A 26825-nucleotide genomic window follows, 5' to 3' on the forward strand; every position below is an offset into this window, starting at 1 on the left:
TGGTGCAGCTTTTCCTTACCATGGGGAGTGGAGGATGAGCGGCGTATCGCAACTCCTCATATGCATGGTACCTTAGAACCATTCCGGCCTCGCACCCAGCACCCAGGCCCTCCCCACGATAAACGGCACCAACTCCGCAACCCACAACCACATTCCGCGTCTCAGCCTCCTCTCCTCTTTCTCCTTACTCTCGTCCCTCGATCCAGCACCCTTTACAACAAACCCCTCCAACGCCTTAACACGGCCCGCGTCGCCCTCCATTCCCACCCCCTTTGACTCCCTCATCCAACTCCACGAGATCTGCGCTACTAACCTGCAAACCCCACCATACAAATTAGCCTATCCCTCCGATCTCAAGCCCAGGAGACCGGGTTATACAGGTTGGTAGACAACGAGAGAAGTACATACCCAAGCGCCAGTACCCCCTCCCGCGCGAGCAGCCCCCAATACACGATCCTCCTACTCCCCACACTCTTCGCATCGCTTCTAGCCGAGAGAAAAAGCGGGACGCTGAATGCGATGGTCTGCGTACCCAGGCTACGGATCAGACTGAGTGAGGCTGGGGAGTAGGGCTGTGAAGCGAGGTTTTTGAGAACGCTGGTGGGTGAGAGGAAAAAGATGGCGCCGCCGAGCAGTTTGAGGACGGCTTCGGTGAGGAGGAGTGTTGGGAGGGGTGAGCGTGTGGAGGGCGGCATGGTTGGTAGACTTGGGATGGGATGGAGTTGTGTGGTGATATGATGTGATGGGAAGATGTTGAGATGAAATGTACGGACCCATGGAAACGAGTGAGCATTGAGCGAGAGGGGAAGCGTAATGTATCCCGCTGACTAAGCTAGGCCCTGATCTCCGCTTTCGTCCGGCCAGCATGTGGTTCACATACGGGATCAAGTGCCACGATCATGACAGAATATCTGCTATGCGGAGAGAGTAAAAATGAACTGGATTGCAGATCTGCATGCAAGAACCGACATGCATATCTCCTGTCTAACGTGATCTCTACCGATCTAAACACAGCGCAACGCCTCCCTCGAATCAAACCGCCATGCCGCAAAAGTCTACAAAAAGCACATCCTCCCCCATGCATCCGCCCATGCCTCCGTGCATTACCGAACTCGAAAAGCCATCCCCTCACTCGTCCAAATCCGAATCAAAGTCCGTCTGCTGGCTCGCCCGCTCATTATCCCACGTAGCACCATATCGATACCTCAACCGCACCTGCATCAATCACTCGGATTAATATGCGTTCTCCTCAGCTGCAGGGGCTGCGGAAGGGCCCCTTGAGGGGTGGCTGTGCCCGAGCCGGCCTGGGGCGTGCCGAGGCCCGAGAAGGGACTTACGGTTCCGCTGGGCGGGACGGGGATTTTGATGTCCTCGGGACTACCGGGGACGATGGAGTCGGGAAGGTCGGGGATTTTGATGCGTTTGGCGACGTTGTTGTAGCTGGAGGGGATGATCTGGGAGGTGTATGTTAGTGTTGGGTGTGGGGATGGGCGAGAGGAACATGATGGAATGGGGACGGGCGGGGAAACGGGGACTTACCTCTATGATTTCGTCACGGGGGAATTCGAGTTTGGGGATGTCGGCAGCGTTGCAGGCCATGAGGTAGCCGTAGAGAACGCGCAGGACGGACTCGTGGGCGATGATGAGAAGGTCGTTTTCTTCGCGCTCTAGTTCGAGGATTATGGGTTCCATGCGCACGGCAAGATCGTGATATGACTGGACGTCTGGTTAGTGCGTGGCGTCCGTTCCCCAGGTGAACGACGTACCTCTGCTCGTGGATATCTGTGGTGGTAAGGATCTGCCTCGTGCTTGGCAACCTCTTCCGGGAACTCTTGGCGTATCTTATCCTCTGACATCTTCTCGCACACGCCGGGGTTCATCTGGCTCATCTGCGATCGTTGTTTTACGCGGTATCCTTTACCTGCCAGATACTCGGCTGTCTGAATTGTGCGGCGACGGGTAGAGGTCCAAATAGTGAGGGGTTTCAAAGCAGCGTCCGGTGCTCCTTGCTCAATCAATTTCTGCTTCTCTTCCTCGCGGTACTTCATTAACACATCGCTCATCTTCTTGGCGTAGTCGCGGCCTTCAGGGGACAGCGACGCGTCCGCCTTGTACGAGTCCTCTTCTCGTGTGGTTCCTGCGCGGGCAAAGTACGTCTGTCGGGATTTGATATGCAGATTTAGGAGGTAGAAGACAATTCGTTGTGAGAGGTAGCCGAAGGCGCAGTTGTTGACTACGACGCGCTCGCCTGCGTTGATCATCTTGATCCAATGGAGCTCCGGCTCTTCCATTGTTTCAAAATGCGGTATTCGGGCATTGATCCGCGCGAGATAGTCATGGACTGCGTCCTCGTCCTTCCAGCCCTGGTAGTCCGGGGAGGAAATCTTGACTCGACGGACGTTCTCCTGGATAATGCGCTCATCGGTACAATGCGACTCGATGAAGACTGTCTGAATGCCGTTCTTAGCAAACTCCTTTGCTAGGGACTTACGGCCCATGGAGATGGCGTTCACGGCATCGTAAATGGCAACCTGTCCCTTGTCGTGCTCTAGGAAATGGTAGATGTCCTCGCGGCATTTCTTTAGGATCTTGTTCCGCAGCAGCACAGACTGCGGAGATGCATTCAGGAAAAAGTAGTCGTCCGGGACGTCCATGCCCGGGCCAAGCGTTGCGCGGCGGTAGTCGCCCAAATGAAACACGTGCGTCTTCACACCGAGCCATCGGAGGTACCGCGCAACGGCGACGGATGTGTGCGTCTTTCCTCGCGCGGGGAGCCCAACAGTAGCAATGACAATACGTCCCGAGTGAAATAGCCGACCGGATTCAGTGCTATACAGCTGGGCGGGGGCCATCTCCTCCTTCTCGGGCAGATCGTGGATGGCATCGACAAAGGTGCTCGACCGCCGCCGGAAGCGGGGCGAGTTGGCGTAGATTTCTGCAGTGCTGGAACTTGTGAGCATGACGTCTGCTTCGACTGCCGCCGTAGCCTGACAGCCCGGGGGGGTTTGCTCTGCTGCACGTGCAAGGCGCTCGGAACACTCACAGTAGGGTATCCATCTTCAATCGCACAGACTATGGCTCGACTAGGACAAGGAAAGAAATGAAAGTAGCACGGAGAAGTTTAGGGAGTTTTGCGGAATATCAAAGGAGGAGTGGAGCGGTTCGGAATGCGTGAGAGGATGTTCAACAATTCACGTCAAGCTTCGGAACCGGGATGTCGGGGCGAGAGACGATTCCCGAGCGTTCGCAATGGCGCAGCAGGCGGACAAGGGTGCGAACACAGGCGAATAGTGCTCGTTCGGGCTGGCCGCGCAGAGGGTGCAATGGACGTTCGAGGGGGCAGCGGGCTCGAGGCGGAGGAGGTGAGAAAAAGACGGCCGTGAAAGGGAAAAAGCAAGCTCGCCGGCGTCATATCTCAGACCGGACCGTGATAGCGGAATCGCAGCCGGGGTGGCGCTAAGGGCCTTATGTCATCGTGGCTCGTGTCATGGTCCGAGCGCTGCTCTCCTGGAGAATTCTCAAAGTTCGCGAGCGTCGACATCAACCATCTATCTATCTCGCATCTGCCGCACCGCCAGCCCTTGCCGCCGCCCCTTCCATCTCAGCCGGCGTCGCCCCCTTCATCTCCAGGGACGCTTCTTCTTCATCAATCTCGTTTCGCCCTCCGCATCCCAGAGTCGTCGTCATGGAGGTCGAGAAGCAGCAAGCGGTGTCGGACCTCCTCACCCCCAAGAACGGCGCCTTTGGGCGGTTACGAGACGTCTACGCCGCGTTCCAGGAGCGGAGAGAGGCATTGGGGCTGTCCAACCCCGGCACCGTCGAGAACATTGCGAAGGAGGTGCAGCGCGATGTCTTCCTCAACAACCTGAGCTTCTCCGGCCTGCGCGCCGAGCTCACCAAGGCCTTCAGCGCCTCGCCGCTGTTCCAGGTGTCGCACGCGCTGTCAATGGGCTCGCAAGCGCAGCCGCCATATGCATACACTGCCCTCTACGGCTCGCCCAAGGTTCGTTGCGCCGCTCGCGTGCTGCCTGCGTAGCTGACCCCCGCAGGTGTTCCTCCAAGGCAACCTCGACAACGAGCTGCAGTTTTCCGGCCGCTTCAACTGGCGCTGGACACAAGCGCTCGTCTCGAAAAGCTCGGTGCAGCTCACCTCGCAAGGCAACATGGTCTCACTCGAGAACGACTACACCGGCTCAGACTTCTCCGCGTCGCTGAAGGCCGTCAATCCATCGTTGCTAGATGGCGGCATAACCGGCATGATCATGGCCAGCTACCTGCAAGCTGTGACACCGAGACTGTCCCTCGGCATCGACGCCTTCTGGACCCGCCCTGCCATGGCCTACCCCCCGGAGCTGAACGTCTCATACGCGGCGCGATACAAGGCGGCAGACTGGATGGCGTGCGGACAGATTATTCCGGACAGGGGCGTGCTTGAGGCCTCATACTGGCGACGGTTGTCCGAGAAGGTCGAGACGGGCATCAACTGCAACCTCGCGTTCGCGGGCGTGGGTCCGGGCGGTCCAATGGGTGGCATGGGCATGCAGAAGGAAGGCAGTGTCACCATTGGTGCCAAGTACGACTTCCGGTCGTCGTCTTTCAGGGCACAGATCGACAACCAGGGCAAGGTTGCCTGCCTGCTGGAGAAGATGATTGCGCAGCCCATCCGCGTCTCCTTCTCGGGTGAGATTGACCACAAGCAGGTGTGTAAAACTTCCCCGGCGTTCAGATGCGCATGCTAATGTATGATTAGAACGCCGCCAAGCTCGGTCTCGCAGTATCGATAGACGCCGCCGACGAGGCCGTCATGGAGCAGCAGGAGCGCGCCGTATCCGACGCCGGCGCCATCCCGTTTTAAGCCCGTCCCTCCTGTATCCGACTATAATCACCATAACTCTTCTCTTCGCTGTATTACCACTTCCTTGAACTCTGAGCGAGCGAGCGTGGCGCCTCGCTTTCCAAAAAGCGCCTGTTTCCATCCCACGAATACTAGGGCGGTTGGTTAGGGGCATTGACGAGTAGATTTCCCACGCCGTTATCTTTTCTGGTACCGAATAATGGCGCATATGTTGAATCTAATGGCGACAGCTGAGCTAGAGTTGTTATGCGGCTGTGGAACATGGCCAGCTGCAAAGCAGTGACGCTGGCTGCTACTGTATATATAGGAGCATTGAGCATCAAAATTTACTCCGCTTGCGCACCAGGACAGTTCTGCGAAAAGCCTCTGTGAGGCTAGTTGTGATGAATTGTGATCGGAAGAGCCGAGAAACTTATAGTACAGGTCGTCGGGATATGGGGGTCCCATTATGTGCAATCCATTCGTAGCCTGCCATTCCACGTCTCCTTTCCCTTCTATAGTAAGACAAGCCAAGAATCCGTCCCCAACACGCAAACCCAATAAGTACCGTCGACAGCGCACAAAACTAAAGCGCAGGCTTCGCGCCCTGCGGCTGGCCCGGCGCTCCTTGAGCAAGAAACTATCCCACTGTCAGCCTCCATCCCCACGCAACCCCTACACCACTCATGCTCAATGGAACTCACCTCATTCTGCGCCCTCTGATTCATCATCTCCGCCCGCTCCTGCTCCACAATCATCTGCTCCTCGCTGTACGCCAGCGCCCACGGCACGCCCAGCAGCAGCGCGCTCGTGCTGACCACCCACAGCGTCTTGCCGCCCATCAGCAGGCCCGACTTCACCCAGCTGCTCGCAGACGCGTATTTCGACGCCAGCGAGCGCCGCGTCGACGCTGGGATCATGTCTTGCAGTGCCGTGATGCGCTCGTATAGCGTTTCGTCGGGCGAGCCGAGCCCGCTGGCGATGCTCGAGGTTTCGGATTCTGCGCGGGGAGAGTGGGTTAGCGGGAGACGGATATGTGCGAGAGGGGAGGGAAGGGAGGGAATAGCTACACACCGGAATCCGTGTCCCAGTCGTCGTCGTCTTGCGGGCCTTCTTGTTGGCGGAGAAACTCCTCGTCGACGACTTCTTCGAGCTTGACCATGTTGGCGGTCTGTGGTGTTTTTAAGGGAAAGACTCTGGATAGCGAAGAGGCGGCGAAGGGAAGTTGGCGAGCGCAATGGGGTGTTGATTCGTTTTGTCGGAGCACAAGGAGATGAATGGTCTTCGAACGCGATGATGAACTTTTGCCGGGTCTGAGCTTCCGATCTATCCTCGTATCCCTGCTCGGCGGTATGTTTCACCGACTCCGCCGCACGAACTGACGTCAACACTAGTTTCGAGATCGAAGTTTCACCCGCTTGCTCACCAGATGAAGACGTATCTTATATTCTTTGGGATAACCCCGGAGTATGCTGGCTCCAGAATTTCTTTGATACCGTAATCGCACACCGCCACCGGCATCGGAAAGCAACCAATGAATGTGCAAAACATCCTACGAGAGAACCAGAAAGAGGATGGCTGACATATGTGGACTGTGTCCTAGATGAAGATGAATAGGTATGGATACGTGCCTGACCGCCCGAAGCTACATATGTAAAAGAGAAGGAGCAGAGAAAAATCAAGCTATCCCATGAAATGACGACCAATATCACGAGCGTAGAAAGCAGATACCCCAAGGGCCCCGTGGAAACTTAGGGACCCGTCCCATCTCGGCACTTGGTCTGCGTCGCCTCCGCCTATCATCCGATATGGAACGCCAGGGAAGGATTCCCACCCTCATCGGGCTCAAACACATCCACCTTGCTCACCGTCTTGATCCCCAGCTGAGCCTTATGCTGCGCGAGAAGATACGCGATCCCGACGCCAACCGGAGTCCCCAGCAGCGCCTTCCCCTCATCCGTATCCATTCCGAAGCTATGGCCCGGCCACTTCTTCAGCGGCGCCGCATCGGCAGACTCCAGCGCGCTCTGTATGATCGGTCCCGTCGCCGAGTTCGTGATAGCGTTGACGATGTAATAGCGGATATTGTTCGCGCGCTCCTTTGCCTGGAGGATCCACTGGCCCCAGATGACGTCGGAGGTTTGCTGAAGGTCGGGCAGGACTGTCACAGGCGGTATCTTGGCCTTCCCCATGTGCGCTGGACTGTAGAGGCTCATTCCGATTATTACGCTGTCGACGGGGTTCAATCCGAGGAAGTAATTGGCTCCAGTTGCCTGCTCGCGGTGATTAGGGATGGACAAAGCCCCTCCAGGCGCATCCTACTCACCTTATATTCCTTGTTGTCGATAATCTTGTCTTGCGCATGCTGTATTCCCCAGCACACGACCTGGCCACCCTCATCCCTATTCTTTTCGGAAACGCCGAGCCCCTTCAGTGCGCTGGTAACTCCGATCATGTCAAGGTCGCATTCGAACTCGCCTGTCTGGTCCTCGTGGGTGTATCCCCACTTTTCGAACTCGTCTGCCCTCCACGTCAGTGTTATCGTTCGGTTCAAGCTGAGATCAACATACGAGGGAAGTCTGTGAAGGCGCTGGCGGCGGAGTCCGGGCTGCCCTCGAGCAACCCTCCAGCCTCCTCGTCGTTGCGCGTCATCATAGCGATCAAGGTCGCACCCTTGCACCTGGCTTTGATCCATTCGGTATCGTCGGCCCTGGGAGCGCTCCATCCGGCGGCTGCGGTGGAAACCTCGGTCGAGAGCTCGCGCTGCTGGAATGGCGATTTGAGGTCTGAGGAGCCAAGGGCCTTGCCGGATGTTATATCAATGACCCGGCTGAAAGCGAGAGGGAGGAAGGCTGCTAGGCCAATGCAGAGCCTGACGCATCTCATGGTGGCGCGGAAAGACCAGACCGTATACGTTGGCACAGTGGACGGTAGTAGAGAAAGGATTGTGCAAGACATCCCCGGGTCTAGAGGTGCGAACATCGTTCATCTGAACTGTTCCAATGAAGAGAAGGTATGTTTGTGCCAAGACGATCTCACCGCACTGAGCGCGAGCGCTCCATCGTCGCTTCCTAGATTCAACTTCACTTTGGAACCCTTTGACGTCACCAGCTGTCGTCTCACAGGACTTGGTAGAGCGTCCACACACAAGGCTTTAAGTTTTAAAGTCGCGAACGCGCCCATTGCGTCAAGGGCGCTTCCAGTGTCATTGGCCCTTCTGGACTCCACTGGAACTACCCTATCGGTACTCATGCTGGACGTAACTTGTCCCCTCCAACGATGGGATAGCACAACCAACCCATTGGTAGTCACTTGAACCGGGACTGAGAGAAGCTCCGGCATGTACGAGTACAGCAGCCCGTGCACAAGATCCCAAAACCCGCGATGACGCAAGTAAAGATAACACTACGGTAAGCGGTGCGGTAACCTTCATGCCAAAAAGATCCATAGCGATAGTGTAGCTACGCACCTGGGCAGGATGGAGGTGGTATTTTTCGCATGCGAAAGAAAGCTGGTGATCTTTTGGAGGACTAGACGAGATCTGGACCTATAAGCTTTCCATCTTGTCGCTAACTAGCTGCTACAGCTCAGTACTAACCTTGGAAGGGTTATGGTCTTTAAGTTACGAACGGGGCGAATGCTCATAAGCATGGACCAATGTAAAGAATTAAGCGACTTTGGGTGGCGGCAACTAGACGTTCTACCCAGCTTCTCATCTTTATTGTCGATGACGCTGATCACCCGAACTTTGGGGAGATACCAGGATACATACCGAACGCACATAATCCCGGCCGTGCAAGCCTAGCTGTGTTTCGCTCCGACGTGTGCCATTATTCCCGGCATGAGGGGTATGGGCGGAAAAATTATCACTGAGTCTAAAGTAGAGCTACGCGAATTATCCGTCCACAGGTACCCATCCAATGGTTGAGTGTAATGCTATATAGACGACCACGTCCAAGACAACCACACAGGATTCTACGAATGCCATGCTGTGAGAAATGCGCTTCCAACTCCCCCTGGTGCTATCCGCGATCTTTCTGTCCACCCAATCGCACGCAGCGTCTAACTCGTCCAGACCTACTGCCACCACGTCGAATGGAACATACGCCGGCAGGTATCTCGAAGCTTGGGACCAAGACCTCTTCCTAGGCATCCCCTATGCGCAGCCCCCAGTTGGCCCGCTGCGATTCAAATGGCCACAGTCCATCGAGACCGCCTTTTCTGGTGTCAGAGATGCATCGGCGTATGGATACAGTTGCTACCAGTACAGGACCAACTTCAACCTTTCGGAGGACTGTCTTACTCTTAACGGTAACTTTCGAAAGAAATACAGGCGAAGGGAGATCTGCTGACTACGATAGTGGTACGCCCAAGCGGATATGCGAATGAGAAGCTGCCGGTGCTTGTCTGGATCTACGGCGGTGGATTGTACGCTGGATCGACGGCGGATCCACAGTACAATCTCTCTGGCATAGTGCGCAACTCGCAAGATGCACAGTCTCCGATCGTTGCCGTGAGCATGAACTACCGTCTTGGTAAGACACATATATCCAATCCACAGTCTCTTTCTGACGCGGTGCAGGTGTATGGGGCTTTCTGCAAACGCCGCAGATCCTTGCCGAGGGGAGCAGCAATGCTGGCTTGCTGGACCAGAGACTAGCTCTACGTTGGATCCAGGAGAACATCGCTGCCTTCGGCGGAGACCCCGCTCGAGTCACGGTCTGGGGCGAAAGCGCTGGCGCCCAAAGCATTGGTCTGCATCTCAACTCGTACGGTGGGAGAGACGACGGCTTATTCCAGGCGGCGATCCTGGAAAGCGGTGGCCCCGTCGGAGCTTTCCTCGCCCCTCTCGCTTACTACACCGCGCCTGTGGAGAATCTGACGCGCACAACCGGCTGCTGGACAGCGACCGATAAAGTAGCATGTCTCCGAGCCATATCCTCGGAAGCGCTTTTCGCAGCGCAAGTCAGCCAGGTCTGGAATCCCATCGTCGACGGCGACTTCCTGCAGGCGTATCCTTCCACCTCCATGGACAAAGGCCATTTCATCAAGGTCCCGCTCCTGACCGGCGCCAACTCCGACGAGGGCGTCTCGTTCAGCGTCCACGGCCTCGATAACGCGACGGCGATCTTCGACTCCCTCATGTACTGGCGCTCGTACGCGCTGTCGCCACCAAGCATCCGCAAGCTGCTGGACCTATACCCCAACGATCCGATCAACGAGCCTCCATACGGCAGGCTGGGAAACGAAACGTACCCCAAGTACGGGCTGCAGTGGCGGCGCGACGCCGCCATCGGAGGCGACCTGGTGATGATTGCCCAGCGGAGGAAGATGTGCGAGGTTTACACGCGCGCGGGCAAAGACGTGTGGAGCTACCGCTTCGATACGCCGCTCTGGAATCAGTCCGTACCCGTCTCCGTGCCGCATTTTGTCAACGTGGTGTTTTCCTTCCAGAACATCAGCGGGGCGCTCGGTCCCGTGACGCAGTATCAAGCATATAAGGATCTGAGCACCAGTATCGGCAGAGCGTATGTCAACTTCGTCGTGGGCGGGAATCCGAACGGGAATAACGGGACTGGATTGCCGAACTGGCCTAAGTACGCCCTTGATGCGCCGAGGAACATGGTGCTGAATAGCAATGGGAGCTTTGTCGAGGGGGATACCTGGAGGAGGGAGGGTATAGCGTTTATCAACTCAATTTCGCGGGAGTTGCTGGGGTAGTTGAGTCGCTGTAGAGGGTTCGTGTGAAGTGGGATGGATGGATGATGGTTGAGGTTAGTAGGGCTGACGTCCCGAACGAGCGGGGTAGCGAACCGTGGAGAACGACGATTAAATCAGTGCAGCACGCACAACCTTGGAAGTTAATAGTGCATTTCTCTCCCTGCCGTCGCGATGCTTTCGAACGAAGGACTGGTGTGTCGTCGGTTTATCGTTGTCTGCGTCTGCTCTCGGCTATTCGCGGCTGCACAAAATATGGATGCTTCCTGCTGAATGTACGGGGCTAATGCAGCCGAACAACAAGATAGGCGCGATTACGTTAACATCGCCGCTCTGCGTCCCTTTTGAGAAGCGCACGATAAAAAATTCTCAACTCATCGCTGAAGGGCAATTCTGAACACTTCTTCCAACCTTACCACCGGCGGATCCCTATTTCGAGGACTGCATCCAGGATGACGGTAGCCGAGCAGCAGCCCTTGCTGCAAGCACACCCAGCAGACCTCGAGGATGGCGTCAAGCATACCGAAGTCATCCTGGACTTTGATCCGAATGGGGACAGCGAGAATCCCAAGGAGTGGCCTGTGGTGTTTAAATGGGGAATTGTCCTGCTACTCGCTTGCATGGCTTTCACCGTGTAAGTGCATCGCTCTTGGATGCTTTGCGAAACGGGAACTGAGTAATTCCGTTTACTTGAACATCCGCTGACGACTGTTTCAGGACATTCACTTGCATCTCAGTAGTCCCAGTGGCCAATACGATCGTGGAAGACCTTAATAACGGCCACTCCAGTTCCTCAGCGAGTGCGCTTCTCGTGACGATATGGGAGCTAGGCGAAGCGGCGGGACCCCTCCTGATCGCCCCCCTCTCTGAGATCTTTGGTCGCTACCCCGTAGTGAACGGATGCAACATCTTGTTCATATTGGCGACCGTCCTCGCCGCCCTCAGTCAGAGCACCACGCTCTTCATCGCTGCGAGGGTGCTCACGGGTCTTTCAGTGGCCTCGAACGTTCTGAACCCCGCAATCATCGGTGATATGTTCGAGTGTGAGCACCGGGGTTCAGCAATGAGTCTCATTATGCTTGCACCGCTCATCGGCGGTGCGGTTGGTCCTGCCATTAGTGGCGCCATTGCTCAGACTCTGGGGTGGAGACAAGTGCTCTTCATCGCTGCCGGTCTGGCCGTCCTGTGCGAGGTTTTGTTCCTCATATGCTTCAGGGAAACGTACAAGATGACTCTCCTAAGACGAAAAGTTGCCCGGCTGCAGCGGAATAACGGCGGAAACCACTACCATGCGGGAAGCAATCACGACTCTAGCGTGAAGCTATGGCATTCAATTACCCGGCCATTCTCCGTTCTGTTCAGTTCCGGGGTTCTCCTCGCCTTGTCTCTGTTCGGTTCTGTGGCTTTTAGTTTCTTCTACGTCTTGTCCACTACGCTGCCGGGCATTCTCCAGGACGTCTACGGCTTCACTCCGGCATTAACTGGCTTAGCTTTCGTCGATTTCAGTAAGTTCCTTATTTGCGGGATATATTACACGAGTGCATCTGCCATTCGAGCCCTTCTGACTTGTCCCTAGGCGTCGGTTCCTTCCTGGCCGTATTCCTTTGCAACTTCAGCCTCGACAGGATCTACGTTAAACTTCGGGACGCTGACAAGGCTGTTGGACTACCAGAGTATCGACTTCCCATGTCCATCATCGGCGCTTTCACCCTCCCTCTGTCGGTTACGGCCTATGGCTGGATAGCGCAGTTGCAACTGCCCATCTCCTTGCTCCTCCTTTCCGTGGCATTGCTCGGCTTCACCCTCCTGCTCTCTTTCATACCTCTATCCGCGTATGTTGTGGACGCCTTTGGGCTTTACTCTGCTTCTGCCATGACCGGAGTCATTGTGATTAGGTGTCTCATGGGAACCTTCTTACCCCTGGCCACCGGTCCTTTGGCCGAGCATCTTGGATATGGTTGGGGCTTCACTTGCCTTGGAGCACTCAGTCTGTTCCTTGCGCCGATACCTATCTTTGTTTTCAGATACGGAGAGAAGTGGCGGCAACAGTCTGAGTTTACGAGAGATTTGTAGGAGGGTCTACTAAGGGGTCAATCGGTCGTCTCCTAGGATAACTTCCTACGAACCGGCGAAGTGATGTGCGAAGAATCAAGAAAGGAAGATAATGAACACGGAGTGGTATCCTGATAGAAGTATAGACAAAAGGTCATAAGAGATAGATTAATCAGCATCCCGCTCCCGCCTCGCCGCCCACAGAATCCCCCTAAAAACCTGATCCATATACCACTTATCACCATAAGCCTCCTCAAAATGCCCCAACGCCGTATAGAACGATCTCCCGCCCTCAAACTCCTGACACCACGAAAGCGGATGATCCTCGCCCATCGTCCCGCCCGTGAACGACTTCGCATCCCCCTTCAAAAGCACGTTCAACCCCGCGTTACCCCGCGGATGGCTCTTGAAATTATACCATTCATCCATCCAGCCACTGCGCCCCCCTCCTCCACTGCCACCAAGAATCCAATGCCCCGCATCATCCCCAACAAGCACATTCCCCATCTGCGGCTCAGGATGGCTCTCAAACTGCGCCCCGATCAGCGCGCCATACCACGCATCCAGCGGCATGCCCGCCGCCGCCGCATGGATTCCTACGATGCCGCCGCCCGCCCGTACGAAGCCCCTCAGTGCGCTGACCTGCGCCGGCGTCAGGAAGGCTCCCGTGCATTGCAGAAGCACGACGACGGCGTAGCGCGAGAGCGAGGACGGCGTGATGGCGGCCTCGGCGTCTTCGCTCGCGTCTGCTGTGAAGAGGTGCGTGCTGGCTGCTAGTGCGCGGAGCGCGGATATGCTGGTGGGGATGGAGGCGTGCCGGTAGGAGGATGTCTTGCTGAATATGAGGATTGGGAAGGGTGGCTGGTTGGGCGGCATGGTTTTTGTTGCTGGGTTGGAGGCGCGGCTTTGACTGCATGGGGGTAGTTGGTATGTATTGAATGAATAACCTAAGTATGCAGGTCTGCATTTAGGTTCGTTGCTTATTAATATAGAACCAAACTAATACGTCATAGACATTAACCTTCCTCGTAATCGTAGCAATCTTCCGTTCTTCCCACCGCGAGAGTAACGTATAACGCATTTCTGACTATAGTTAGCGCTGCATGCGTCTTTACGGCATGGATGTGAGCTGGACACGGCGGCTGACAGGTCGCGAAAGGTCGCCGCCGCGACCACAGTCGAATTACTCGCGCAAGAGAATCCGAACATCTCCTTCGCGGAGGTCCATTAAGGAAAGGTAATATGAGTTCGGAAAGCATGTCTACAGGACAGGCGTGGTTGCGACGGATGACGGTAAGGCAATGTGTGCCTCACGAAGTGGATCCAAAGCTGGCAAACGCTGCAGTCGAGCGGTCGACTGGCTTCAATATGTGGGCCTCCTTGCTTGAGGTGAGATTTCTCACTGAGCGATTCATCCGGGCGAATTGGAACGTTGACGAGCTGTGGGCGAACAAATCAGTCACCTACGCCGCACCTTACGCATACTACGCCGCAAGGGGTTCGGCTGGTGTCTCTGCGCATCGCCCTTGGGTATATCTTTGACTTCATATCATGTTGCACGGGAGGATTTCATCTATGACAGCTTTCGAGCTCTCTCGTTCGCCTTGCCCCGCAACCAGCCTGCTGTGTACCGTCTGAAGCCGGATTGCTGCACCATTGGGCTCTTCAGTCAGCCCCTATCTCGTTTTGAGGACGCCCATTTGTCGATCGAACTATTTCGTCTGGACCACTGCAGTGCTACATGGCGGATCCCGCCGTCGGGGTTACGTCTTTCCCCTCACTCGACGCGGTTAACATGGGATTCGGGTGGACTCAGTCCACCGCAGCCAATCTCACAGATTGCCGCTGCTTTCCGGGCGACTCGTGCTGGCCAGCCGCTGTGGTATGGGGTAGCTTCAATAACACTGTTGGAGGGAAGCTCGTTGCAACAGTGCCTCTCGCCACTCCGTGCCACGGCGCTGCCTTCAACGAGGCTGAATGCGATGCCCTCCGAGCCACGTGGTTGCTCCCTTCCACCCACATGGAGACGTCTTCTTCAATCATGGCACCGTGGTTCGCAAACGAAAGCTGCGAAGCTTTTCTTCCTCCAACGTCTCAGTGTGTCACCGGTGCCTATGTACAGTACTCCGTAGACGCTCGGGAAGCCTCGGACTACCAGGCCACGATTAGATTCGCGAAGGACCACAACATTCGCCTAGTCATCAGGAACACGGGACATGACTGGCTCGGAAAGTCTACCGGCGCTGGTGCAATTGCACTCTGGACGCATCATATGAAGGACATCCAAATTCTGGATTATGAGTCGGACCACTACACCGGGAAAGCCCTGAAGGCTGGGGCAGGAGTCAAGCTCATTGATGCTTACAAAGCAGCCCATAATGCTGGTCTAGTGATAGTCGGCGGCACGGGCCCAACTGTTGGACTTGCGGGCGGATACACTCAGGGCGGCGGCCATGGGTTGTTGGCGACCAAGTTCGGCCTTGCAGCAGACCAAGCTCTGGAATGGGAAGTCGTCACGGCCGACGGCGAAATTCGCAGCGCCTCTCCGACCAAGAACCCAGACCTCTACTGGGCCCTGGCTGGCGGTGGCGGAGGAACATATGCTGCCGTGCTATCACTTACGGTCAAAGCGTATCCCGATGGCCTGACATCTGGTGCAAACCTTACTTTCTCTGCGGCTGGTGTTTCCCCGGATATCTTCTTTAGCGGCGTTGAAGCGTACCTCGCCGGACTTCCTGTCCTTATCGATGCCGGTACCGCGAGTACATGGTTGCTGAACAAAGAGACTTTCATACTCGCTCCAGCTGTGGGAGTCGGTATGACCAGGGAGAAAATGGATCAACTGCATAAGCCTGTACTTGACAAATTGCAGGGGCTGGGGATCAAATACGGTAAGTTATAGTCAATATTGCGTCGGCTTATCTGATTGACTATGGATGTAGCTTATTATTCAAACGACTTCCCTTCCTTCTTCGACATGTTTCAAGCTGTCAACCCCGAAACCGCAATAGGGACGTTCCAAATCGGCGGTCGCCTGATTCCTCGAACTGTGGTTACCGAGAAGACGCACGCCTTTCGAAAGGTGCTCCAGAACATCACCCAGTACGGGACTTGGATCTCAGGATTGGCTTTCAACGTATCTAATACTCCAGATGTGCCGAATGCTGCTTTCAAGGCATGGCGGGAGACTTTGGTTAGCATTGTTGTTGGAACGTGAGTAGTGCCTGTTTCTCTCACCGGCCAACTCAATGGTTAATGATTGGGAATATCGACTGATGCGTCTTGACTTAGATTCTATGACTACCAATCGAGAGAAAACAACATCGCCAACCAGAAGCTCATGACAAACACACTTGTGCCGCAGCTCTCCTCCTTGATTCCAGGAGGTGGCCACGCGTATCTGAACGAGGGCGATATGTGGGAGCCAAATTGGCAAGAGGTATTTTACGGCGAGAACTACGAACGTCTGCTATCAATCAAAGACAAGTATGACCCACAGGGCATCTTCTACGGATGGACTGCCGTGGGAAGTGAGCGCTGGAAGCAGATGGAGGATCTGAGGCTCTGCAAAGCTTAGACCGGCTGGAGAACGTCCGTCCTTTCCGCCGTGAGGCGTCGCATGCGTCAGAGCGCTCAGGCGCGACGCAGATGGTGCTGCGAAAACGTCTTGGAACGTTTGGAACGGAGTCTAATTACGTATTGTACATGATGAGGTTGGGCGAATTGAATGAGCGCACTTCGCCGCAATTAGTTTAAGACTTCAGGTGCATTTCCGGACAGTAAAGTAAGACTGGAACCTCGGGAAGGGAATAAACTACGCCGCAAGCGACGAAAGGACATGCAACACCACTGTCCACGCAAACTACAGCTGCAATGTCCGTCCTTGGGCATTTCGAATTAAAAAATAGGTCTAAGCATAACGGCGACACAGCCGAAGTATGCAAGGGGAGGGAGAGGGGATGTATCTTGGGCCGAACTGGTAAAGTGAGCCAACCTGCAGATAGCCACTAAAAGGCCAGCATGAACACGCCGACTGACTTAGCGTTGAAGTAGAGAGGGCAATTACCGCGCAGCACATATTAGACTGAATCTCTCTGACCAGTAGTGACACTACATTGGTCTGCGGTACGCTGACACACGTATTCGCGGCGGATCGGTATGAACTCTACGGCAAAGGTGAATGGACTAGTCCGAAAGGTATAGCGTGCGGCCAGGTCGACGACTGCGCCGCATTCTCATCCACCACGGCTCCAACTACACCAACCCTCCCTTCAGGCTCTTGATCCAGTAGTAATGGCAACGCGGATTCTCTCCCAAGTCCTTACCCAGGTTGCATTGAGGCCTCCTCACTTACTGCTCTTCGAGCTCCTAATTAGCTCTGCCACCATTGGCTTCACATCGCCTCATTCTTTAGTGTGTCCGGCAGCCGTCCCACTGTTGGGCGTCTGTGTGTACTCAATCGTGCGCACATCCACGCTCTATATGAGATCGCGCTGGGCCGCTCTTCGAGGCGGCTTCAGCTTTACCATACTCCTTCAGTACCTGGACCTCGCCGTAATCAGTAGGTGGAGCTACCAAAGCCCAAGCTCGGCGGAGGGCAAGGAGGAAAATACAAACGGCACCAAGATGGTTCCTCAAAAGAAATATTACTAGACCGCTTCAAATTCGGCTGGAACTCTATGTGGGCTTTCCGCCGCGTAGGCATGCTCGAAGAGGCCAAGAATGTACCGCCTTTCTCCAACACGGACCGAAGCTATATTCCCTCTCGATGGGCGTTTGTTTCCAGACAAGCCGCGGCCGCATTTACCTGCTATCTTCTGCTCGACATGTTGGGGTCGCGAAAACCACCGGCGAACGCGCGCGAACTGTTCAATCCGGAGCTGGTACTGCTCTTCGCGCGGCTCAGCGGTGTTACGGCAGCAGAGATCAAGCGCCGGGCTCTTGCCATCGCTGGATTTGCCGTCACCTTCTACTGTGTAATCCAGGGCTTCCAGTCCCTCTCAGCGACTGTAGCAGTTGCACTCGGCCTTTCCAAAGTCGAAAACTGGCGCCCTGCCTTCGGCTCGGTCGCCGATGCCTACTGCTTGAAGAACGTATGGGTGTAAGTCCGCTCCTCATACAAGTGCTTATCGAGGTGGTACTGACCTGATTCTGCAAGCAAGTTCTGGCACCAGCTGCTCCGCCGGCCGCTGACGGGGCCATCTTCTGCCATTGTTCACGATGTCCTTAGGCGTCCCCGAGGCTCTCCGCTTGCAGGCTCAGTCACTTTGATTCTGACGTTTGCGCTCTCCGGAGCTTTACATACAGTTGCTGGCGTCGCAAGTGGAATGCCATTGCGGAAGCTTGGGGTGTTCAGGTTCTTCTGCACGCAGGGTTTCGGTGTGCTGCTAGAGCAAGCTGTCGTTTCTATCTTTCGACGGGAGAACGGTCAAGGAAAAGAGAGCATGAGACCACCTATCGCACTCAGAGCCTTGGGATATGCCTGGGTAGCGGCATTCATGACATGGAGTGGGCCGGCTTGGATTTACCCTCAAGCGGCGAGGCAGTCTACTGAAGCTGCGGCCAGCATACTACCGTTCAGCATGGTAGAGGTGGTGAGAAAGATGAGAAGCTACTCGTAGGGGGTAAGGCGCGTCTGTTAGCTTCCCTGGACAGAGCGTCAGTTCCTTGTTTAAACACTATAGAATTCTATTTCTTATCATATATATTATTTTCTCTTGTAGTTTTGTTATAACTCGGACGCTAAACCTTTTATAATTTCGATTTTTCATATAGTAAGAAATAAGTAAAATAATTGTTACTAGTAGTAAAGTATATAATGCTAATTCTATGCATTCTCGAGCATTCTCATAATGGAGTGGTTCTTGTTAAACCAGTCCCAAAGTTCAGCTCCTGATAGATCCATCTCTATGTCCACATCCCCAAATGTCGTGTTCTGCAACGCCATAGGCCCATCCACAAGCCCCATCCCGTCCCCGTAAGCCTCGCCGTGCGACGGCATGTGACCAGGAGCATCTGCAGTATTCGTTGTCCCCAGGTCTCCCACAATTCCCGCAGAGTCCAACGTACCGAGCCCGAGACCGTTAGAGGTCGTGCTGGCGAACGCATCGACATACTGCTGCCGAGCCATTGACCACGACATTCCCCATTGCACACTGTCCGCGCGGGATTTGACCTCCACATACTTGGCCGCGACGTCGTACAACGCCTTGAAGAGGCGACGTTGCTTGCTGCATGTGCTATGTGCCTGGGAGTTCGATGCAGACTCGAGTGTCTCGACAAGGCCTCTCATGTGTTCGAGGTCTGAGGCCTCGGACGTCTCGATGATGTGGCAGAACAGGATGATGAAGGGGATGAACGGAGACTGGGTGATGGTCCTGCATCTCCACGTCAGATTAATCTAGTCAAGACGAGGACGGAACGAGGGATCATCGATAACGAACCAGTTGATGTATGCTTCAAGGAACACTGTCTTCCCTCGCGCCTTGGTGATCGCGGCGACGCATCGGTCGTGTTCTTGAAGCGTATCTCTGGCGGCACCGATGCACTCCTGACAAAATGCGGACGTCGATGGCTTCTCGGGGGGGATGCTCCGGTAGATGAGCGTAAGCATGGAAAGGCCGATGACTCGGTCTGAACGTCTTGCTATTTCGTGGAAATCCAGCCCCAGCACTTGCCCTTTGATCGCCTCGTAATGGTCCTGTGGTCAGTCAACCGTCGGCGCTGTCTCGAGGGGTGATTGGCACGAGAAAACTTCATATCCTGCGTAGGTAGCGGGGACAAACTCACGTGGATGTCCTTCGCATGTTGCATGGCAGTTTTCAACTCGGCTACAAGAGCCCGGGCACGAGACGTCCGGATGTGCGGTGGCTGCATGAGGGCGCCTGGACTGTAGATGTCGTCATATATCCGGCCCTGTATACTCGCTATGTTGATCCAACCAGGGGCCAGTTCGGCCAAGAAAGAACCGCTGGGACGCTCCATACCAGGACGGATCAGGGTGATGTCCTGATCTCGGAAGGTCGATGAACGACCTAGGCGTAGCGACAGCATCTTCTCGGTCATGTATATGGTCCAGAACAATTCTCTCTTCTGGCCCTTCTCTTCCGGCCCCTCTATGCTTGCAGGCACGTTATGTTGCAAGCCAAGAGCTTGTACCATATGCGAGGCCGAATTGATGAAATTCCACGCGGCAGATGGCTTGCTCTTCTGAAGGCAATACAAGGACTAGTATGTACGGTCAGTGGGAAGGGGGCCTTTCGATTGGTTCTCGCAAAACAGGCAACAGCTTACCGCCATGCCCATCGCATATGCGAAGTCCATACTTGTTGGCTGATGAAATCGAAGGTTGGCAAGGACAGTCTCGAGGTTTGCCTCGCATATGAGAGCTTGCGTGTAGTAGTCTTGCTTCGTTTCTTCGTCGGTGACGGCTTTGGAGCATTCGCAGAACAACCAGTAAAGACCACAATGGACGATGATCAAGTCGGCTTCGGTAGCTGGACCAGGCGATACGATTTTGATAAAGTAGTCGCTGAACTGGGTGGGCCTAATAAAGTCCCCCAACCATAGCATGGCCACTTGCGGGCATTCCCTAGCCATACGCAAGCACATGAACACCTTGTCGATGGGTGGCAAAGGGAGGTTGCGGGTCGTCGAGCCAGGTGAGATCGCCTTGGCACGAGGATACAGTTTATCGAGCGTATCGGGCTGTTGTTTCCCAGAATGAACGGCAGTCCTAAGGCCGTCAAGAACGGCTTCCATCTCGTGTGCGACCTCGGCGTTGGTCGTGTTGCTAATGGCATTCTGAAGAAACCGACTAGCGAAGACGGCGTGAGCGAAAAGCGACGACTCACCCTCGTACTCCGCTTTGGAAGAGTTGTAGTGCACTTCACGGACGCCCTCGCCGGTGGGGTTATGCGGCAGGGTTCCTTGGTTTGGCGTAGAGCCGAGTGAGGAAGAAGGTGGCGTTGACCCGAACGAGGAGGACGAGCAGCGCCCCTCCTGGTTGATGTTGATAGGGTCTGCAAAGTCGAGGGGCTTAGAGGTTTTACTCTTGGCCGGCTCGTGACTCAACTGGCTCATTCGCTGGCTGAGCTCGTCGATTTTCCTCGATATTGCATCCAATTTGGAATCACTTGATGAATCTCAGCAGGATGTTCCGCCTCACTAGTGCCTGGCAGGCGGTCCGTTATTCTGCAGTTACTTACTATGAGTTCGAGACCATGACCCTCTGCCGCCTTTCTCTAAGCTTGGGGCCGGTTGCGTATGAGCATTGTGTCCCAGCCTTGACACAGTGAGAACACGGGCTCCCCCGGTCACATTTCACCTGGACGAGAAATTAGACACTGATACACATGTAGGTTCCCGAGGGATGCATGTCATGTCTTCACCTTGCGCTGGCGACATCGATGACACTATGTTCGAAGAAGCTGATCAGCCACATGATATGATTTCACGTAGGGCGGGTACATCGGTAAGCTCACTGCTAGCTTCTCGGTTGCGGCAGGATTCTGTTCCTCGTTTTCCTCAGCCCGCGAGAACGACTCTTCTTCCATCAAGAGTGAGTGAGTGGGTGGTGGGGCCTGCCGAGGCACTGCCACCCGGGATCTGTCGTCGTGCTTTGGTCGGCGTCAATTGGTGCTCCTCTTCCTCCGAAGGTCTCACAAGCGAGCGAGCGTGCAAGGTCAAGAACTCGTGTTGGTGTGGGCGGAGGCATCGGGACCCAGATGGAACGTTGGAAATCCGGGTCTACGAGGCTTGGCGCCGAGCCTCGGAGCTTCGCAGGCTCGGAGGCTCCGCCATCCGCATCGACTCCCTCTGATGCACTCTGATAGAGGGCCAACGTCTTGATACCCAGGATGTTGGGGCCGGACGTGGTAGCCTCCAAGCTCCCGAGGCATTAGAGAGCAAAGATGAAACGCAGGTTCCGTCAAGCCAAAGATTCGGGGACGTCCTCCACTGCGGCCTAAATAGTCTCGTTATAGTCGCTCTTGTCATTTTCTATATATTCATCCCCTTTGCCAATCACTTTCTTTCATTAGATTGGGAAAGCTCGAAATCTTGCGTCAATCGTCCACTCCTTTCTTCCTTTTCTACACCCCAACCCGGAGCGAACAAGATGGCAGCTCCTTTAGACCCTGGAGAGGCCGAGAAAGGTGACGGAGTAGCCAACGATGTTCAAATCCCAGTGAAACCTGAGCAAGGAGATGACGAGTCTGCCGAGAAGAAGAAAGGCACGAATGGTTTCCTGGTAAGTCTGGCATCCTCATCTGTACGAGTAGTGGCTGACGAGCTGGGACGATCTATCTTGCAGAGAGTCTTCACCTTCGGCGATACCAAACTCTACGTCCTCGAATGCATTGCTTTCGTAGCTGCTATTGCGTCTGGCGTTGCTGTCGCTATGGTCAACCTGGTCATGGGACAGTTCTTGACGCTGCTTAGCGACTTCAGCTTCTCCGACGCGAACTCGATACCTGGAAATTTCATGTCCGCCGTGCGGACATCGGCGTAAGAGCATTTTTCCCCTTTGTTTTAATTCTAGATAATGGCAATGATCATATGCTAATGCAACCAAAGCCTCTACTTCGTTTACATAGGTGTCACCCGTCTAGTGGCTACCTACATCTACGCATCTCTCTTCACCTACGTCGCGTACCACTTGACCCGCAACGTCCGACGAAGCTATCTACGGGCTGCCTTCAGCCAAGAGATCACCTACTACGACCGGGGCGCCTCCGGCTCCATATCTCAGCAGGCGACCACGAACGGCAAGCTCATCCAATCCGGCATCGCAGAGAAATTAGGCATCGCCATCCAAGCCATATCCACCTTCGTGGCAGCATTCGCGATCGCGTTCGTCACACAATGGAAGCTGACTTTAATCCTCATCTTTATGGTGCCAACTCTGATCATTGTGCTCGGTACGGCCGGTGGCATCGATGCCATAATCGAGACCAAGATCTTGCAGGTCTACGCCCAAGCCGGCAGCTATGCCGAGAACGTCCTCGGAGGGATCCGGACCATTCAGGCCTTCAGCCTTCGACCGAGGGTGATGGCCAAGTATGACTCGTACCTCCAGGATGCGTACACCCAGGGAATGAAAAAGAATAAGCTTTATGGCATCGTGTTTGGAGGGCAGTATTTCGTCGTCTACGCCGGCATGGGCCTGGCCTTCTGGCAGGGCATCGCCATGCTCGACCGCGGCGAGATTTCCGACCTAGGAACCGTCTTTGTGTCAGTTATTCATCCTCTCGCGAGCCATCAGCCAGACCGCCATTTCATTATAGAGATTCCAGGACTAACTAAGACGTCAGTGTTCTCTTCTCCGTCATCATGGCTGCGAGTACGGTTATGCAAGTAGTACCGCACATGGCCACCTTCAGTCGCGCGGCGACCGCAGCTTCAGAGCTGTTCGCTCTCATCGAAAGGCAATCCGAGATCAACCCCTTCGACGAATCGGGAGACAAGCCTGACCAAACTGTCGGATTCATCGATCTGCACGGTATTAACTTCAGCTATCCTACGCGTCCAGATGTCGCCGTCTTAGAGGACTTTACCCTAAATATCCCCGCAGGCAAGGTCACGGCGTTGGTGGTGAGTAGTCTCCGGTCGTATCTGTCGTATAAGCCTCTGATTAAGCGGGGGAAAGGGGCCATCCGGTTCAGGAAAAAGCACAATCATCGCCCTGCTCGAAAGATGGTACAGCCCCCGAGCAGGCAGCATCTCCTTGGATGGCAAGGACATCAGTCAGCTCAACCTCAAGTGGCTGCGGACCAATGTCCGTCTAGTTCAACAGGCAAGACACCCAAAGTGCATACTATAGACTTGCAAGACACTTTTCTGACGAGTCCAGGAACCGGTGCTCTTCAACGGCAGCGTGTTCGAGAACATCGCCAACGGTCTCGTCGGCACCCAATGGGAGGCAGCATCGCAAGAAGACCAAATGCAGCGCGTCCAAGAGGCCGCGAAGCTCGCCTTCGCGCACGACTTCATCCAGAACCTGCCGCAAGGATACCACACGCGCATCGGCGAGAGAGGCGGCCTGCTCTCGGGTGGGCAGAAGCAGCGGATTGCCATCGCCCGCAGCGTCATCTCGAAGCCCAAAATCCTACTCCTCGATGAAGCGACTAGCGCGCTCGACCCGCACGCCGAGGGCATCGTTCAGAAGGCCCTCGACAGCGCCTCCAAGAACCGAACGACCATCGTCATCGCGCACAAGCTCGCGACCATCCGCAAGGCGGATAACATCGTAGTCATGTCCAAGGGTAAGATCGTAGAACAGGGGCATCACGAAGAGCTGGTGTCCAAGAACGGCATCTACACTACTCTCGTCAAGGCCCAGGACCTTGCGCCGGCTAACATCGAGAAGAGCCATGGCTCCGGGGGCACAAGTACGTCCGATGAGGCTTTGGAAAGGGAAGACGATCATGTCGATCGCGTTCAGTCTCTTGCCAGGATCCGGACGGCCGAGGCACAGCAACTGGCGGCATTAAAGGACGGGGAAGACCATGACTTGTATGAGAAGACGGGCATTATCCTCAGTATTTGGAAGCTTCTAAGATCGACGCCCGATATCTGGCCTTGGTTCGCGGTCACAATAGCTACGTGCATCGGAGGAGGTGAGTGGTTTCGACTGAGAAAGGCTCCCCAGCTCAAGCGCTGGAGAGCGTGGCACTGCCGCTACACTTGCTTACCACAATATCACTCGCAGCCGCCATCAACCCTGGACAAGCCCTCTTGCTAGGCAATATCATGAGCGTCTTTACTTCTCCAAACGTGGTCGCTCGCGGCAACTTCATCTCGTTGATGTTCTTCGTCATGTCGCTCGGCATTCTCGTCATATACTTCGTCATGGGGTGGTCGACCAATACTATCGCACAGGTGAGAGCTCCCATGTCTTTGGCGCAGGAAGGAAAATCCCGTTCCCAATCTCGCATCACGATACTGACCGCGAGCGTACTGTACCCTAGGCTCTCAGCAGGAAGATGCGACGGGAAATCTTGGAGTTCTTCCTCCGGCAGGACCTTCAGTTCTTCGACCGGTCTGAGAACACGGTGGGTGCGCTCATCAGCCGGCTCGATTCCTACCCGCAGGCCATCCTGGAGTTGATGGGTTTCACTGTCGCCATTATCCTCATGTCCGCGATCAACATCGTCGCGTCGAGCGTCCTCGCGATCGTTGTGTCCTGGAAACTAGGGCTGGTCGGCGTCTTCGTCGGCCTGCCGCTCATGATGCTAGGCGGCTACGCCCGCGTCAGGCTCGAGACCAAGATGGACCACGAGATGGGCCAGAGGCTGTCGGCAAGCGCTTCGGTGGCTTCAGAGGCGGTCATGGCGATCCGCACCGTCTCTTCGCTCGCCATTGAGAGGACCGTACTGAGGAAGTACGTCGACGAGCTCGACCTCGCGATCTCTCAGACGAGCGGGCCCATGTTCCACATGATGACCTGGTTCTCTCTCACGCAGTCCGTCGAGTACTTCGTGCTGGCATTGGGGTTCTGGTGAGTCTTTGCTTCCTGGTTTTGCGGAGTCTTGTGAAGCAACTCAGCCGATTGATTGTGCGAACAGGTGGGGATCGAAGCTGATCAACGACGGGGAAATAAGCTTCTATCAGTTCATCGTGTCGTTTATGGGTGTTTACTTCTCTGGGCAAGCCACCGCCTTGGCTTTCAGTTTCGCCAGCAGTGAGTCCGGGGGAGGCCCCAAGCGCGCTGGGTTCGCGTTACTGACAACTTCCAGGCTTCACCAAGGCGAACCAAGCCGCCAACTACTACTTCTGTCTCGATGGGCTTGACGGGACCATCCGTGAGACTGACGAAAACCGAAAAAAGGGACCCGAGCACGGGTGCCGCTCCTACGACTTCCAAAACGTGCAGTTCTCGTACCCCCTGGCGCCGGACAACCGTGTTCTCAAGGGCGTGTCTCTGTCGGTAAGTACCTACTGTACTCGAAGGAAGGCTGCTCTCTGCTCTCTGGGAGACGCGAGTTCGGGATCGAGCCATGTTGACTGACACTAATCCTTTTTTAGATTCAACGAGGTGACTTTGTGGCCTTCGTGGGCGCCTCGGGTTGCGGAAAGAGCACCATGATTTCGCTCCTAGAGCGCTTCTACGATCCGACAAGCGGCGCCATAATCATCGACTCGTCTGCGCCCCTGTCATCCATCAACCCGCTTCTGTACCGCAAGCAGGTAGCCCTGGTGCAGCAAGAGCCGACGCTCTTCCCGGGCACGATCCGCGAGAACATCTCGCAGGGCATGCCGGACCTCGGCGCGACGGAGGCGGTGCCGGACGAGGCACTGGAGGAGGCGTGCCGGGCGGCCAACGTGTGGGACTTCGTGTCATCGCTGCCCGAGGGCCTCAACACGCCATGCGGGACGGGCGGCAGCCAGCTCTCGGGCGGTCAGCGGCAGCGCATCGCCATCGCGCGGGCGCTGGTGCGCAAGCCCAACGTGATCCTGCTCGACGAGGCGACGAGCGCGCTGGACACCGAGTCGGAGAAGCTCGTCCAGGGCGCGCTGTCGGAGGCGGCGTCGTCCGGGGACCGGATCACCATCGCGGTGGCGCACCGCCTCTCGACGGTCCGAGACGCTAACTGCATCTTCGTCTTCTACGCAGGCAAGATTGTGGAGGCCGGAACGCATGGCGAGCTGGTTGCGAAGGGAGGCATGTATGCCAAGATGTGTGAGGCTCAGAAGCTGGACGGCGCTGCATGATTTCTTCCTCGGGAGCGTCGGACATTCTTGTGGGAGTTTGTCAACCAGGACTCTGGAAGCCTACCAAGTATGTTGCGGCTGCATAATACCTAGGTAGATGTGAGGACAAGGTACCAGGTATTATCACACCTTGCACATAAGAGAATAACAGTTTTTCTAATAATACTTGTAAGCAAATTATCCTCACTGTTGTATACAATAATTGTAAGAACAAAAAAGAAATATTCTATCCTATTTCTAAAGAACTAGCTAGATAAGCACAAATTCCTTAGCCGGTATTCCACAACTGTCAATGTTCCACGTATCCCGCCTACTTATTTGTTTGCTACGCCGACAAAATTCCCTAACGAATGGATTTCCTGTGGAAGATTTGGAGGCAAAGAACAGCCTAAGGTATCCGATCCTCTTGTAGACAGTCCATTGTCTGTAGTCGAAAGGGGATGTTGCTTCAGCGAGGTACTCTGATACTTCGACTCTTTCCAGAACCAGCAAACATAGCTCCTCCACA

General features: G+C 55.2%; 12 protein-coding genes across 12 annotated transcripts; 6 read left to right on the forward strand and 6 right to left on the reverse strand.

Annotated features, from left to right (window-relative positions):
* Positions 1-353: 353 nt before the first annotated feature.
* On the reverse strand, positions 354-695 carry BU26DRAFT_563193 (uncharacterized protein; the record flags this gene model as incomplete). The annotated part of the gene is made up of 1 exon (XM_033833126.1): positions 354-695. One exon carries the CDS (start codon positions 693-695, stop codon positions 354-356), a length of 342 nt encoding a protein of 113 aa, XP_033686255.1.
* A 235-nt stretch (positions 696-930) lies between these two features.
* Positions 931-3398, reverse strand: BU26DRAFT_481845 (6-phosphofructo-2-kinase/fructose-2,6-bisphosphatase-like protein). The gene is made up of 4 exons (XM_033825750.1): positions 3044-3398; positions 1767-2943; positions 1540-1716; positions 931-1454 (listed from the first exon to the last, which is right to left on the reverse strand). Exons 1-4 carry the CDS (start codon positions 3055-3057, stop codon positions 1221-1223), a joined length of 1602 nt encoding a protein of 533 aa, XP_033686256.1. The 5' UTR covers positions 3058-3398; the 3' UTR covers positions 931-1220.
* A 137-nt stretch (positions 3399-3535) lies between these two features.
* On the forward strand, positions 3536-5204 carry BU26DRAFT_603712 (uncharacterized protein). Its single transcript, XM_033835452.1, has 3 exons — positions 3536-4003; positions 4050-4700; positions 4751-5204. The coding sequence occupies exons 1-3, from the start codon at positions 3686-3688 to the stop codon at positions 4853-4855; spliced, it is 1074 nt and encodes a 357-aa protein (XP_033686257.1). The 5' UTR covers positions 3536-3685; the 3' UTR covers positions 4856-5204.
* A 216-nt stretch (positions 5205-5420) lies between these two features.
* On the reverse strand, positions 5421-5996 carry BU26DRAFT_563196 (mitochondrial import translocase, subunit Tom22; the record flags this gene model as incomplete). Its single annotated transcript, XM_033833127.1, has 3 exons — positions 5421-5474; positions 5539-5834; positions 5909-5996. The coding sequence occupies 3 exons, from the start codon at positions 5994-5996 to the stop codon at positions 5421-5423; spliced, it is 438 nt and encodes a 145-aa protein (XP_033686258.1).
* Positions 5997-6633: 637 nt separating this feature from the next.
* On the reverse strand, positions 6634-7720 carry BU26DRAFT_563197 (uncharacterized protein; the record flags this gene model as incomplete). Its single annotated transcript, XM_033833128.1, has 3 exons — positions 6634-7107; positions 7161-7354; positions 7405-7720. The coding sequence occupies 3 exons, from the start codon at positions 7718-7720 to the stop codon at positions 6634-6636; spliced, it is 984 nt and encodes a 327-aa protein (XP_033686259.1).
* An 852-nt stretch (positions 7721-8572) lies between these two features.
* On the forward strand, positions 8573-10555 carry BU26DRAFT_481849 (carboxylesterase; the record flags this gene model as incomplete). The annotated part of the gene is made up of 3 exons (XM_033825751.1): positions 8573-9145; positions 9196-9369; positions 9417-10555. The coding sequence occupies exons 1-3, from the start codon at positions 8833-8835 to the stop codon at positions 10553-10555; spliced, it is 1626 nt and encodes a 541-aa protein (XP_033686260.1). The 5' UTR covers positions 8573-8832.
* Positions 10556-11004: 449 nt separating this feature from the next.
* BU26DRAFT_530172 (MFS general substrate transporter) lies at positions 11005-12625 on the forward strand (the record flags this gene model as incomplete). Its single annotated transcript, XM_033830942.1, has 3 exons — positions 11005-11186; positions 11270-12057; positions 12129-12625. The coding sequence occupies 3 exons, from the start codon at positions 11005-11007 to the stop codon at positions 12623-12625; spliced, it is 1467 nt and encodes a 488-aa protein (XP_033686261.1).
* On the reverse strand, positions 12451-13566 carry BU26DRAFT_279378 (glycosyl hydrolase). The gene has a single exon (XM_033821492.1). The coding sequence runs from the start codon at positions 13478-13480 to the stop codon at positions 12773-12775; it is 708 nt and encodes a 235-aa protein (XP_033686262.1). The 5' UTR covers positions 13481-13566; the 3' UTR covers positions 12451-12772.
* An 833-nt stretch (positions 13567-14399) lies between these two features.
* Positions 14400-16181, forward strand: BU26DRAFT_423796 (FAD binding domain-containing protein; the record flags this gene model as incomplete). The annotated part of the gene is made up of 3 exons (XM_033823531.1): positions 14400-15495; positions 15547-15817; positions 15896-16181. 3 exons carry the CDS (start codon positions 14400-14402, stop codon positions 16179-16181), a joined length of 1653 nt encoding a protein of 550 aa, XP_033686263.1.
* A 716-nt stretch (positions 16182-16897) lies between these two features.
* BU26DRAFT_563202 (uncharacterized protein) lies at positions 16898-18225 on the forward strand (the record flags this gene model as incomplete). The annotated part of the gene is made up of 3 exons (XM_033833129.1): positions 16898-17165; positions 17231-17705; positions 17763-18225. The coding sequence occupies 3 exons, from the start codon at positions 16898-16900 to the stop codon at positions 18223-18225; spliced, it is 1206 nt and encodes a 401-aa protein (XP_033686264.1).
* A 175-nt stretch (positions 18226-18400) lies between these two features.
* BU26DRAFT_517966 (putative C6 transcription factor) lies at positions 18401-21180 on the reverse strand. Its single transcript, XM_033828708.1, has 6 exons — positions 21088-21180; positions 20812-21018; positions 19898-20738; positions 19394-19831; positions 19048-19304; positions 18401-18981 (listed from the first exon to the last, which is right to left on the reverse strand). The coding sequence occupies exons 2-6, from the start codon at positions 20826-20828 to the stop codon at positions 18432-18434; spliced, it is 2103 nt and encodes a 700-aa protein (XP_033686265.1). The 5' UTR covers positions 20829-21018; positions 21088-21180; the 3' UTR covers positions 18401-18431.
* Positions 21181-21419: 239 nt separating this feature from the next.
* Positions 21420-26455, forward strand: BU26DRAFT_454493 (ATP-binding cassette multidrug transport protein). The gene is made up of 11 exons (XM_033824863.1): positions 21420-21854; positions 21918-22111; positions 22181-22837; positions 22918-23197; positions 23253-23399; positions 23457-24222; positions 24315-24484; positions 24574-25103; positions 25171-25286; positions 25342-25532; positions 25631-26455. The coding sequence occupies exons 1-11, from the start codon at positions 21723-21725 to the stop codon at positions 26315-26317; spliced, it is 3870 nt and encodes a 1289-aa protein (XP_033686266.1). The 5' UTR covers positions 21420-21722; the 3' UTR covers positions 26318-26455.
* The last annotated feature ends 370 nt before the right edge of the window (positions 26456-26825 follow it).

The sequence above is a fragment of the Trematosphaeria pertusa genome (assembly GCF_010094035.1).
Source record: "Trematosphaeria pertusa strain CBS 122368 unplaced genomic scaffold BU26scaffold_5, whole genome shotgun sequence".
Lineage (NCBI taxonomy): Eukaryota > Fungi > Ascomycota > Dothideomycetes > Pleosporales > Trematosphaeriaceae > Trematosphaeria > Trematosphaeria pertusa.

What these genes read in the sequence shown, in the direction of transcription:
- BU26DRAFT_603712 (XM_033835452.1), top strand. Translation starts at nt 3,686, where the DNA reads ATGGAGGTCGAGAAGCAGCAAGCGGTGTCGGACCTCCTCACCCCCAAG. An exon ending in CCCTCTACGGCTCGCCCAAG is followed by an intron (nt 4,004 to 4,049) that starts GTTCGTTGCGCC and finishes TGACCCCCGCAG; the next exon opens with GTGTTCCTCCAAGGCAACCT. An exon ending in GTGAGATTGACCACAAGCAG is followed by an intron (nt 4,701 to 4,750) that starts GTGTGTAAAACT and finishes ATGTATGATTAG; the next exon opens with AACGCCGCCAAGCTCGGTCT.
- BU26DRAFT_454493 (XM_033824863.1), top strand. Translation starts at nt 21,723, where the DNA reads ATGGCAGCTCCTTTAGACCCTGGAGAGGCCGAGAAAGGTGACGGAGTA. An exon ending in AAGGCACGAATGGTTTCCTG is followed by an intron (nt 21,855 to 21,917) that starts GTAAGTCTGGCA and finishes TCTATCTTGCAG; the next exon opens with AGAGTCTTCACCTTCGGCGA. An exon ending in TCCGCCGTGCGGACATCGGC is followed by an intron (nt 22,112 to 22,180) that starts GTAAGAGCATTT and finishes ATGCAACCAAAG; the next exon opens with CCTCTACTTCGTTTACATAG.
- BU26DRAFT_481845 (XM_033825750.1), bottom strand. An exon ending in ACAGATATCCACGAGCAGAG is followed by an intron (nt 1,717 to 1,766) that starts GTACGTCGTTCA and finishes CCAGACGTCCAG; the next exon opens with TCATATCACGATCTTGCCGT. An exon ending in CCCGTGACGAAATCATAGAG is followed by an intron (nt 1,455 to 1,539) that starts GTAAGTCCCCGT and finishes TACACCTCCCAG; the next exon opens with ATCATCCCCTCCAGCTACAA.
- BU26DRAFT_517966 (XM_033828708.1), bottom strand. An exon ending in CATATGCGATGGGCATGGCG is followed by an intron (nt 19,832 to 19,897) that starts GTAAGCTGTTGC and finishes CGTACATACTAG; the next exon opens with TCCTTGTATTGCCTTCAGAA. An exon ending in CTTGAAGCATACATCAACTG is followed by an intron (nt 18,982 to 19,047) that starts GTTCGTTATCGA and finishes GTGGAGATGCAG; the next exon opens with GACCATCACCCAGTCTCCGT.
- BU26DRAFT_279378 (XM_033821492.1), bottom strand. Translation starts at nt 13,480, where the DNA reads ATGCCGCCCAACCAGCCACCCTTCCCAATCCTCATATTCAGCAAGACA.